The 13,495-nt window shown below is 45.5% G+C and overlaps 1 protein-coding gene across 3 annotated transcripts in view; it reads right to left on the bottom strand.

Annotated features, from left to right (window-relative positions):
- Positions 1-13,495, bottom strand: part of KLHL3 (kelch like family member 3) — a 126,490-nt gene that overhangs the window by 66,825 nt on the left and 46,170 nt on the right. For all 3 annotated transcript variants that reach the window (XM_006059384.4, XM_006059383.4, XM_025292650.3), the window contains one exon: positions 6,564-6,726. In XM_006059384.4, coding sequence (XP_006059446.2) covers positions 6,564-6,726 — 163 coding nt within the window. The remainder of the gene's footprint in view (positions 1-6,563; positions 6,727-13,495) is intronic.

Below are 13,495 nucleotides of genomic sequence, written 5' to 3'. Positions count from 1 at the left end.
TCCTAAGAATCCCTTAGGGATACTGCAGAGAAAGAAAGAAAATATGAATCTAACTATATTTCTTTAAAAAAAAAAAAACAATCTTAGAGTAGTAGTGTTTCAAACATTTTGGCATCAGAGCCAGGTTCAAATTTCAGACCCTTGGATAGAAATCTTTCCCTAACCCACCTATCGGGCTAGATGACGTGATATTCTTCTGTGTTCCCAAAGTCACCAAGATAAGAAATTAAAATCACAGTGCTCATCAACCCATCTTATCACCTGAGGTCCTTCTCTCATACTGGGACTATGATCCCCATGAGGGGAGGCTCTGTCTTATTTGAGTCTGTCTTGCTTGAATGTGAATCCTCAGTGTCTGCAGATATCAAGCTCTGAAAATACCATGCTTCCCTTCCCATGCTTCTTCAAGACTTCCTAGGCCTCAGGCAACCTCTCAAGCAAGTCCCAAGTCCATTCCTCCCTCTTGATGGTGTGAAATAAACCTAAAGCTTCGATCAGGTTTATCTAAACTACAAGCCCAGAACAAATGGAAGTGATAACTCATCTATGACTTCTTTGACCTGCAGAGATGAGATGAACCCAGTTAATTCTGGGGCCAGCAGCCCAGCAAACAGGTATGAGTGAGTGCCTCTGAATGGAACCACTTATCAGGCCCCAGGATTTGCTAATGAAAGGTGGACACACAAACAGAATCAAAACATTTTAGTAGGGTTTTAAAAAAACAGAGCTACTTTAAATCTCTCTCCCCTCCCCTCTATTACTCTATTTTTGGAGAGCAAAGGTAAGCTTTCTTGATCAGTTCTTGGCTTTCAGGGCCCATAGTTTCCTTGCTCCAGGGAGAAAGCTCAGCTGCCACAGAGAATAACACAGATTTACCTGACTACTTCCCACAAGGGTTACAACCACCAGCCCTCGGACTCTAATTTTCACTGCCTCCATTCTCCCTGTGATGGTGGGATAAGAGCTCTCTTGCCATGCTGACTTAATTCCAGAAGTGTATGTACTGTACCTCCCCTTGCTATCATACACACAGAGCAAAGGGCTGTATCAAAACTGCCCAGTTATCAGTGTTGTTGATTCAACAACAGACTTCCCTGTTCTCCAGAGAATGGAAGGAACAGGGAAGTCTCCTAAAATTCCCAGGAGAGCAACTAACAATAAAAACTACCACACTAATGCTTCATTTGCCACCTTCAAGGCAGAAGCAGAAAATCAAGGGGAGGCAGAAGTGAGGCAGCAGCCATGGGCAGAGAGGCTGAACTGGCCTGTGGAGTTGTGAAAACAAACAGTGGGCTCAGAGCACAGGCCCTGGAGTCAGGCAGCCTCTTCGTGAATCCTGGCATTGCCACTCACAAACTGTGTGATCTGGAGCAAGTTACTAAACTTCTCCAAGGTTTCGTTTCTTCATCTATAAGTTAAGAAAGTAATAACTACCTCTTACAGTTTTGAAGTGTGTAGCACCTTGCCTGGTACCTTGCAAGTGTTCAGAAATGGCAGAAACTTCCACCGTGACCATCGCCATCATCATTATCTTATGATGCCAAGCTGGAGGCAGCAATTTCTCCAGATAACCCTCACGAAGTCAGAGGGTTGTGTTTTTTCAAGTGCTTTGTCAAAGTTTTTTGCTGTCCTTAGTTTAATTACTTCATTCCATGGTCTTAAATGACTCAATCAATCGAAAAAAGGCCATTTCTCTCCACAAACATGTGAAATTCAATGGTTTTTCCATCCCATGGCTGGGTGGTTTCAGCTCAGCTTTGGCATGCTGATGTAAACACATTGTTCAAAGAATTTTAATTGCCATTTCATTAATAGGGTCCCATTAATATCCCTCCCAACTAGCTCTGCTGATGGCCCAGGCATGGTCATCCAATTACCAAACAACAAAATCCCCATAAACCTTGGCCCATGCCTCTGAAGTTAAAGATTAAGCAGTCCCTGGAAACAATAACAGTGAGATATAAGAAACAGGCTATGCAAAATTTGAGGGTCCTTTTCCCAATTACCTGGTACTAGCAGAACTATGACATCAGCAGCTGGGGGCAAGGGTCTTCCCCAGCCCAGTCAACTTTTAACTATGGGACTCATTCTTCCCCAGCCCAGCATAACTTATATCACAGCAAAAATATGGGGGCATAACCCTAAGGGGGAAACTGGACCCAGAGGAAGCAGAAAGGACTACCACAGGAAGAAGAGACAGGCCCATTGCAAACAGGAAATCAACCACGCAGTTAGGTGGAAAGAGCTGGTACTCCAGCCCCCAGAGTCACGCTGTGCCCTCCTTCGCCCCGGGGGACTGAAGACTAATCAGAAGGCAGTTGTCAACCTTAAAAACAGTTACTCTTTCTAGACAGCAATTTGGCAGTATCTTTTAATGCATACTCTCTACGAGCTACTTTGTGCTATGTACTAAGATGGCACTCTACAAGCACAATTTCATGGTTACTTACATACCAGCGAGTATACTCCAAAACATTACGTACAAGAATTCCTGTTAAAGCATTTGATGTAAAAGAAAAAAAAAAAAAAAAAACAACTAGTAACATCAATGTTCATTAAGAGAGGACTGGTTAACTAAATTATAGTTCATTATAGTTCATCCCTATGATGCAGCAGACAAAAAGAGTAAGAATAGCCATACACAAAAGTCTGGAAAGAACTTCAAGATATTGAACTAGGTTAAAAAAAAAAAAAGTATAATGAGTACAAAAGTCTTCTATTTGTGTAAGTTAAAAAGTGTAATATATACGTATCTTGTAGGGATATCCAAGACAGTCCCCTGCTCCCTTGAGAGGACCTGAGAGATCAACTGTGTATTTCATTCCTTTGGTCTTGTTTGAAATTTTTATCATGGATACAAGTTGATTTTATTGAATACATTCTCTAAAGTTTTAAAAACAGTGGCATAGAAATACACCTGCTAACATGGAAAGATGTTCAGAATATACTGCTAAGATTTTTTAGGCTGGAAAATATATATGTGGAATGAGAGACTGGAGAAGCTGTACACTAGGGTGCTGCCCATGACGCCCTCTGGGTAGGATTGTGGGGCCTTTCCTGCAATAATCACAGATGGTTGTATATTAAGATAGCAACAATAATAAGAACAGAAAGTTCATCTTAGAGAAGGAGCACGAACAGAATTCAGAGGCAGTTTGGGGTTGTGGACAGGCGAAGGCAGAGGCCAGCTGGCCACAGACAGGGAAGAAGTGAAAGGCAGACATACCTAGCTGTGCATATGTATACAGAGGAGCCACCATCAGAAGCTCCAGAAATGGTCCTTCTCCCGCAAAGTGCATGCAGTCTTCAGCAGGGGTTGTGGTGTTGACCAGAGGAGTCCCGTCTCTCCACCAGGTCCCGTGGGGCTCTGAGGTTCTCTTGCCACAGACGGCATGAACGGCTGGGAGGATCCAGGGCACGGCCCTATGGTGGCACCTACTTCTGCAGGAGGCTCTCCTACCTGTCCCTCCCACACCGACCCCAATCCCCTAAACCATGCTGAAAACAAAGCAGGAGGAGCAACCTCCCATCAGGGAGAAAAGCAAACAGGCCTAGGGTCACGCAGCTCCAAAGTGTTGGCTGGTGTGATCCCTGATCTGGAGGGTCTCCTTGTAGTCTGTGGGCTCAGATACCTCCTGACTCGAGGCATGGGGCCATGGAAGCCTGTAACCACACGGGGCCAACACTGCCCCTTGTGTGTGTGATTCTGGTCAGTACCCACACGCCCACACTTAAATGGGTGAGACAGCAGCTCTGTCTCAGGAGGCAGCAATGGCAGAGCCGCCAGGCTCCATCTAAGTTCAGGGGGTGCAAGACCAAAGACACAAAGCAGGCCCACAGCGGTGGCTGAGTGCGATGGAGTAAGCACAGATTAACCTTGTTTTACTTCTCTATATACCACACAAGGTGAAGTCTTAACTTCACACTGCTTCTTCTAATGTCTCTTCAACATAGTCTTATGACCTCTGTATTACCACACCACCTTAAAAATATGATTTTTATCTTCCCAGTTTCACCCAGATGAGGGCTACAAAGAAAGCTATCCCGGAGCTGGTCCCAGGTTCCCCGGAAGGCCTGCACAACAAGGAGGAGGCTCTCAGCCTGCAGTCACACTGACCGAGCCAGAGAAGGAGGAGGGCTCACGCATGCCGTGAGGGGCAGCCTCCCAACAGGGAAGAGAAGACATCCACGCCTCACTTTCCCACCCCAAGATGACTAAACACCCCGCATCTAGCAGAGACAGCTGGCCATCTGTCTACAACGTCTGGTTGTTGGAATCTGGTAACTGCATGGCACAGACTTTGAGGTTCACACTTCCGATGGAAAATGCCAGCTCTAGCCACAAACACTCCACAGTTTCTGATTCACAGGGCCACCCTATGGCCAAACTGGGCCTGGAAGCCACAGAACAGAGTAGTTATAAACATAGCTCTGGAGTAAACAATGTCTGGGTTTGAATCCTGTCTCTGTCTCTTCTAACTAACCCCAACAAATGACTTCACCCCTCTGCGCTTTACTTTCCTCAGCTACTGTATGCTTTAAATGAACATAAAATGCTTAGTCTAGGATGTGACCCAAAGTGAAAGCCCAGTATACACTAGCTGAGAGTCAGCCACCATGACACTGCACACACACATAGAGCACACACCCACGATGCTGCAGAACCACATCACCATGCCCTCAGGATCAGGGAGCACCAAAACCACAAGGTGCTCCAAACAGCCTCCTCCCCACTCTCCCACAGGTGAATCTCACCATCAGACAGGGAGAAGGGCAAGGGAGAAAACAAAGATTCTGGAAGTGGAGGAAAGCCAGGACACAAGGCCTAGGAGCCTTTGTTAAATGTGGGGAGTTCAGTACACAGCCCAAACCTCTGATGACCTCATGAGCCAACTACAAAAGGGTGTGATACGTGCTGTGTATGGATGCAAGCATGCACATTCTATAGAGAGGACTGGGGAGGAGAGACAGAGACCTCCCGGCATCTAAGCATTCTCCTTTCACCTCTGCACCAGCAGATGTCCACACGCTGACCTGGGCCTCAGTTAAGCCTTCAGCTTTTGCTGAAGCAAAGTCTGTGCACATCCCTCAAGAAAGTGGCTAGACTGGAGAAGGCTGGACTAGTGACCACTCCCTGAGAACAGAAAGGAGGTAGGGTATCAAGCCAGGTAATACAGGCACAGGAGGGACAGCAGAGAAACAGGAGAGTCAAGGATTAGGGTCAGAAAGAGTCAGAGGAATTCAGAATTAGGCAGACTGGGGAATGTCCTTCACAAAAATCATTATCGTTGACTTCCTAACATCTGGTCCCATTTGTGTCCTCAGAAACAGACCTCAAGAAGTGAGAGTCTGTATAGGCTCCTGGGGTCTTGATCAGAGCAAAAGAGGATGCTGAAAAACAGAAGAAATGCTTGTTGACTTGTGGACCAAGGGGCTAACACAGTGCAGGGAGCTGGCATGTGAGCAGCTAGCAGGCCTTCAGTTAACTCCCAGACATTGGCTTCCTGAACAGGAGACAGAACAGACAGCAGCCATGCCAGCACTTGGGCAGGGGAAGAATGAGAGGTTTTACTGCAAGGGAAGGAGGTAGCCATGACTAGATCTATCAATTCATATGACCAGATCTGTTTCCTAGGTCACTCATGACCTTCATCCTCAAATCACTACTCCCTATAAAAATCACAGGATGACAAGCTCTAGTGAGGAGAATGTCTCAAAAAAAAAATAAAATGGACTCAACAGATTATCTTATGTACTGAGAAGACTGTTCAGTGTACCTGTCTTATAAGAGTTAGTGATCATAATACTGTGTAAAAGAAAAAGCATCTATTCACTGCCTTACTGATTAAAACGAAAGTTTTCTGATAAAAAACCAATTATAACTTAGCTCAGCTGTAGAAATTATATTAGAAGAATAAAGAGAGGGGAACAGTGAATGTATATGAGGAGACGTCTATGAAAGCACAGTTATTCTTCTGTGAGAAGTCAACAGACAACATCTAAAACTAATAAACCCCAAACCAGTCATATAACATTTTATTTACAGCAAGAGAGGTAAATATCAGATGAAGCAACTTTTGGCTGAATCAGCACCTGTATTTTAATTCTTTCAGAAAGGCAAGCGAGTGGCTCTAGAGAGCAAGACTTGGTGTGGAAAAACAGCAGGAGACTCTTATCATTATGAGACTTGCAACAGTATTTGACTTTTCAAATGGTGTTCACAGAACATTTTGATCAAAATAGAAATTTTCCTAAACAAAGATTATTTCAAGACCTAGTTCAAATTATTCTTCCCCCCACGAAGTCTTCTCAGATCTCCTTCTTCTTCTCTCATGAAAATTACTGTCTGAACTTTTCATCTGGCAATTAGTCATATTCCACTTGGCACTGAGCTGAACTCCCCTATCGTTAATTATCTTTCCACCTGTGTCTTATCTCCTTGACTAAATCATAACTGCTTCTCAGTAGAACACACTAGCCTCATAATCTTTGAGGAGTCCACCACAGACCAGGTTATTAAATTCACAGGCTTGGAAAGGTGCAGCTACATTGTTCCCCATTACCTGCGTAAGCATTGGCCTGCTGCAGCAGGTCGGTGCAGGTATGCACGTCTGCAAAGGCACGGATGCCCAGGCAATTGGTGGGATGCAACTGAGACTGCAGGAAGTCACAGCAGTTCTGACGAACATCCATGAGCTGTAGCAAGCTGGCGGCTGGGAGCAGCACCTGGAAGATAAGGTGACATTCTGAGTCACAGGATCCCACCACCAAGGTCTCATCTCCCCAAAGTGGTGCTCTAGTCAGACCACGGCCAGGCTCAAGGCCTTTGCATGGCTCTCCACTGCCTGCCCAAGTAAGTCCAAACTTCCCAGCCTGGCCTTTGAGGCAACCCCAGCCTTAGTTTCCGCTACTCTCCACTGCATGGACCCTTTGTTGTTGTTTGGTTGCCAAGTTGTGTCCAACTCTTCATGACCCCATGGACTTCAGCACATCAGGCTTCCCTGTCCCTCACCATCTCCCAGAGTTTGCCCAAGCACGTATCCATTGGACTGGTGATGCCATCCAGCCATCTCATTCTCTGTCGTCCCCTTCTCCTCCTGCCCCCAATCCCTCCCAGCATCAGGGTCTTTTCCAATGAGTCAATTCTTCGCATCAGGTGGCCAAAGTATTGGAGTTTCAGCTTCAGCATCAGTCCTTCCAGTGAACACCCAGGACTGATCTCCTTTAGGATGGACTGGTTGGATCTCCTTGAAGTCCAAGGGACTCCCAAGAGTCTTCTCCAACACCACAGTTCAAAGGCATCAATTCTTGGGTGCCCGGCTTTCTTTATAGTCCAAATCTCACATCCATACGTGACTACTGGAAAAACCACAGCTTTGACTAGATGGACCTTTGTTGGCAAAGTAATATCTCTGCTTTTTAATATGTTGTCTAGGTTGGTGATAACTTTTCTTCCAAGGAGTAAGTGTCTTTTAATTTCATGGCTGCAGTCACCATCTGCAGTGATTTTGCAGCCCCCCAAAATAGTCTCTCACTTTTTTCCCATCTATTTGCCATGCAGTGACGGGACCAGATGCCATGATCTTAGTTTTCTGAATGTTGAGTGTTAAGCCAACTTTTTCACTCTCCTCTTTCACTTTCATCAAGGGGCTCTTTAGTTCTTCTTCGCTTTCTGCCATATGGGTGGTGTCATCTGCATATCAGAGGTTATTGATATTTCTCCTGGCAATCTTGAGTCTAGCTTGTACTGCATCCAGCCCAGAATTTCTCATGATGTACTCTGCATATAAGTTAAACAAGCAGGGTGACAGTATACAGCCTTGATGTACTTCATTCCCAATTTGGAAACACTCTGCTGTTCCATGTCCAGTTCTAACTATTGCTTCCTGACCTGCATACAGATTTCTCAACAGGCATGTCAGGTGGTCTGGTATTCCCATCTCTTGAAGAATTTTCTACAGTTTGTTGTGGTCCACACAGTCAAAGGCTTTGGCATACTCAATAAAGCAGAAGTAGATGTTTTTCTGGAACTCTCTTGTTTTTTGATGATCCAACGGATGTTGCCAATTTGATATCTGGTTCCTCTGCCTTTTCTAAATCCAGCTTGGACATCTGGAAGTTCACGGTTAGGCTAAGGCCCTTATAAGAAGAAAAATAAATAGCAGAGTTCTCTCTCTCTACCATGCAAGGACACAAGGAGAAGGTGGCCTTCTGCAAACTGGTAAGCTAGACCTCACAAGAAACTCAATCAGCTGGAACCCAGATCTAGCACCTACAACATTGTGAGAAAATTAGTTTCTGTTGTGTAAGCCACCCACCCTGTGGTATTTTGTTATGACAGCCCAAGCTAAGACAGACTGATTTCCTACATGGCTATATATTAGAATCCCCTGGAGAATTTTTAAAATACTGATGCCTGGGTCTCACCACCAAAGATCCAACTCAATAGGAATGGGGTATAGCCTGGACAGTGAGATACTGCTAAAGTTCCCTAGGTGCTTGTAATGTATAGTCAAGTTGAGAACACTGCCCTGTAGACTTTAGTTAATATCTTTACTCAGAAAGATATTTACTGAATAGCTAACACCCTCATTCACCATTTAATTACTGAGCACCTATGTGCCAGCCTATAAGATTCAGCAGGAGAAGTCAGACCCCTGATCTTGTTCTAGCATCTACTGGAATGAGGGCATCATCCCCAACTCCATCGGGACTCAAACAAACACACTGTACTCTCCCATCCAACAGATAAATAGTAAAGAACATCTTGGGGTAGGTTCTCAGCAAAAGGAGAGCTAAGGTTCCTTTTGAAAGGTCATGAGACACATGAGTATTTATACTGTACCCTGGGAGACAGAAACAAGTTCCTGCTCAAGTGTGTGTGCATGTGTTTTTCCTAAAAGCCAGGGAAGACTAGCTTGAACAGGCCAGATGGGTGCTCAGACAACCAACCCTGGTCGAGTTCCTTTGTACTTTGCCACAGCTCCTGAAGCCTGTCCTCAGATCAAAAAACCAGGGTAGTCAGCAAAGTCCTCCTCAACCCAGCTTTGCTACCCCTCCTCTCCCCTACCCTGTGGGAGGCACAGACAGTCTGAGAGTGACTTAAGGGAAAAAAAAAAAAAAAAAATCAGATAGCTGTGAATAGTTTGGCTTCAGACTGCATTGCTTGGGGCCCCCAGCATCCATTTCACCCCAAAACAACCCCCATGTTCTGAGTCCTTGCTCTCAGCTGCTCCCCTGGCTCTCAGGGAGAGTTTCTGGGCCAGCCAGACCCCAGCTGCTCGCGTTCACCCAGGCTTGCCCAGGAAGACATACACGGGCTGCAGATGCATTTGATTTCTTGACTCAGAGCACTATAAACGTCTTTTTCTTTTCTTTTCTTTTTTTTTTTTTTTTTTTTTTTTTTTTGAGTGATTTAAATTTTAGAGACTGATTGTCCCCGAAAACAGCTCTGAACCTCATCTCTAGTTCTCATCACCTCCATGGGCTAAGGCTAAAAACTTGGCCCCACTGCTCCATTCTTGGGCCTTGTCTCATCACTAGAGTAACCAGCCATCCAGGTTTGCCCAGGATCAAAAGACTTCCCAGGACACAGGACTTTCAGTGCAAAAGTTGGGGTGGTTGGCTCCCTTCCTCATTCCTGCCAACACAGAGATGCCACCAAGAGCCTCTACTATCAGTGGCCCCGCTCCAGACCTAAGTGCCTGCTCTCAAAGGGAAGTTCATCCTGCCTGCAAGATTAGACCTCTCCCTCATGACAGCTGAGTTCTAGAAAACGTCTCTCCTTCCTCTCCCCTCTCTCTTCTACCAGCAAGACAACTGTATATCACCATCAAATTCTTGGTATTTTCTGAACCACTGATTCATTCCAGAGAAGGAAAAAGATAAGATCACCCACTGGAGAGTTTGAGACGGTAAGTGAACACAGTCAGGCTCCAAATCTGACCACCTAAGCTCCATTCCCTCAAAGCAGCTATAAACTGGGGAACTCAATTAACCTGTGCGCTTGCTCAGCCTAGCCAAATAGATTCCAGGACCAGATTAGTCTTGGCCTGCTAGTAAAGTGGAGAACCATTAACCATTCCTGCTGAATACATACCAGGAAAGGAAAGCTGTGTTCCAAACTCCCCACATGACCTCCATAACACGTGCCCTAAACCAGCACCAGCTACAAACCCTAAAGCCGGGCCATGAGTTGACCAACCATCCCAGTTTGCTGAGACCTTGCCAGTTCTAGCACTCAAAATCCTGTGTCCCAGGAGAGCCCTCAATTCTGGACAAACTGGGACAGTTGTTCACCCCAGGAACAAGGAACCTGTATTCAGTTACACTGAGAAGCCCTGGTGGGGAGGAGTAATCCAATGCTGTCCAGCACATACCCTACTCGGGTGCAGGAGCCCCCAAGGGTCAGATGTGATTAGAGGATGCAATGGACAGCAGCCCTTTAGTGCCACAGAGAAGGAATTTCTGAGAGTCCAATCCCCACCCCCGAGATTGCATGCCAGCCAAGCCAAAATGCTGTCATGCCAGGGACACACACCCCCTCTCCCTTGCCCTCTTCTTTACCAGAAAGTCAGTTGCACACTTTGGTGCTAAAATTTTCAACCTCATGACAACTACCCAAAAAATGAAATAATAAATACTTACTGAACACACTCCTTAGATTATACTTTCAGTTTTTAAAACCTCCCTGGATACAGCTACCCACACAGCTTTCAACTTCCTCACTGTTCACAAAACCCATGTGGCAGACAAAAACTTTCAGAGCTTCCCCCATCCTGCTTGGGTCCACTCCTGCCCTAAAGTGTTCCCAAGCTGACATCCCAAAATGAGCGGGGCTGGTGGTTTCTCTAATTGCCCCTTCCCTCTCTTTGATCTTATGCTGTGATCTTCCCACTGCTTGCTTCACACAGGAAGGCATGAAGAAGAGCCAAGGTAGTCAGAATGCTGTATCACTGCTCAATTGCTGAGTCTTAGGGATAAATAGGGACCTGGTCCAGTGGGGCTCGGGGGCTGCACACAAGGAGAGGCAACACAGATCCTCAGAGGCTACAAAGAGCGAAAAACATCCAGGAGGTGGTCTTCACTTCCCTCTCCTACAGCCAAGGCTGGAAACTGATTTACTCTTCCCTTCTCTTGCCTGCAGCTCGACTCCCTCAAGCGGTAGCAGTAACAAGATTAGGAACAAGAGGCCAAGCGCAGGTCCTCAGCTTGGAAGCAAGCTGTCCTGGTGGAACTGCTAGGGCTGTGTGGCTTGGCCCCTGGAAGGAGGCTAAGACCTGAGAAGGAGAAGTTGGCTGGAACCACTGCAGGAAGGGAAGATGACCCTGGGTTAAAAGCTTTCAGCTTGCCTCTCGCCGTCTCAGCATTTTGGTTCTGGGAAAACAGGCTCTGGAATGACCCTCAGCAAAGAGTTTACAGGTTCCCCTCCAGCTTGCAAATGGCTTCCCCTCCATTTTTCATGCAAAGGCTCTGTTGTTTTTTTTTCTCTCCTTCAGATAACATGAAAATCCAGCAGAGGATATCCCGTCACAGAGTTTGTTTCCTTTAACAAAAACAAAAGGAAATGCCCTGCCTCAGAAAGCACCTACTCCTGGAATTTCAGGGAAGCAGGGCCATGCACGGAGGGAGGGTACCAGTCAGAGGACCAGGTGACAAGGGTGTCCAGGGCCTCTGCCCCCACACACACAGCAAGTTCTACCTCTGCCAGAACCAGGCATGAGTCCTGGCACAGAAACAGTGCTAAACAAAAAGTTACTGAGAGAAAGAAGAAGGGTGGGGGCGGTGTACAGGAGAGTTAGCAGAACTACACTGTGATTAAATGTGTCACTTAGAATATTTAGAAAAAAATTTTTATGGAAGTATAGTGTCACTGATAATTTTGACTTCTCCACTCACCAGCCATGTGACTAAAGGCAAATTACTTAACCTCTCTCTGCCTCTGACTCCTCAACAGTAAAATGAAGACAGTAATCAGTTCAGTTCATTTCAGTCACTCAGTCATGTCTGACTCTTTGCTACCCCATGAGTTGCAGCACGCCAGGCCTCCCTGTTCATCACTAACTCCCGGAGTTCACCCAAACTCTTGTCCATCGAGTCGGTGATGCCATCCAGCCATCTCATCCTCTGTCATCCCCTTCTCCTCCTGCCCCCAATCCCTCCCAGCATCAGAGTCTTTTCCATTGAGTCAGTTCTTCATATCGGTGGCCAAAGTACTGGAGTTTCAGCTTTAGCATCAGTCCTTCCAAAGAACACCCAGGACTGATCTCCTTTAGAATGGATTGGTTGGATCTCCTTGCAGTCCAAGGGACTCTCAAGAGTCTTCTCCAACACCACAGTTCAAAAGCATCAATTCTTTGGCGTTCAGCTTTCTTCACAGTCCAACTTTCACATCCATACATGACTACTGGAAAAACCATAGCCTTGACTAGATGGACCTTTGTTGGCAAAGTAATGTCTCTGCTTTTCAATATGCTGTCTAGGTTGGTCATAACTTTCCTTCCAAGGAGTAAGCATCTTTTAATTTCATGGCTGCAGTCACCATCTACAGTGATTTTGGAGCCCAAAAAAATAAAGTCTGACACTGTTTCCACTGTTTCCCCATCTATTTCCCATGAAGTGATGGGACCAGATGCCATGATCTTAGTTTTCTGAATGTTGAGCTTTAAGCCAACTTTTTCACTGTCCTCTTTCACTTTCATCAAGAGGCTTTTTAGTTCCTCTTCACTTTCTGCCATAAAGGTGTAGTAATAGTACCGCCTTAAAGGCTTGTCATTGGACTCAAATGAAATAATACATTTAAAGCAAGTAACACAGTGTTTGGTGCATAGGGAATCCTTAGTTACACTGGTTTTTATTATTCATTAATACAAGCTGAAGTCAAGATTATGATCATCCACTTCATAAGAAATTCGAGTTGACCACATCAACAGGGCACAGCAAGTTAGAGAGAGCTGGATTCAAATCCCGACTCCACCACTAACTACCTGTGTGACCGTGGGTAATGTACACTTCACTCATTGCAACATCAGTTCCTTCGACTGTAAGAGAAGAATCATAGTAGAACCTTCCAGTAGTGGTTACAATAATTAAATGAAATAATGCATGTGAAGTGATCAACACGTGCTTTGCTTACAGTGAGTATCAATAAGAATCAGTTACGAATTGTTGCCTCCACTGTAGAAGGGCAGTTCAGTCTTTCCAAGGTATGTGTGGCTGGAAAGAGAAGCAGGGCATAATCTCCCAGCCATTTAACCAAGCCCCAAGTCTCTAACCCTTGTTTTCCCAGGAACCTCTGTGTACACATCCTCATTACAGTGAATCCTCACACATACTGTCTTCATAGACAGCTTGTGAGCAACTCTCAGCAGATACATACATCACAGCAGGAGGAAGCAGCCACATGTTGATCTAAAACTTTCTCTTAACCAGTTTTGGTTTTCCCCCAAGGTCATCCCTGACCAAACCATAAAGTTAAGGAAAAAAGGAAAATAGT

The sequence above is a fragment of the Bubalus bubalis genome, chromosome 9, assembly GCF_019923935.1.
Source record: "Bubalus bubalis isolate 160015118507 breed Murrah chromosome 9, NDDB_SH_1, whole genome shotgun sequence".
Lineage (NCBI taxonomy): Eukaryota > Metazoa > Chordata > Mammalia > Artiodactyla > Bovidae > Bubalus > Bubalus bubalis.
The sequence above is the reverse complement of the archived record's forward strand: the minus strand, read 5'-3'. Positions and strand labels throughout refer to the sequence as shown.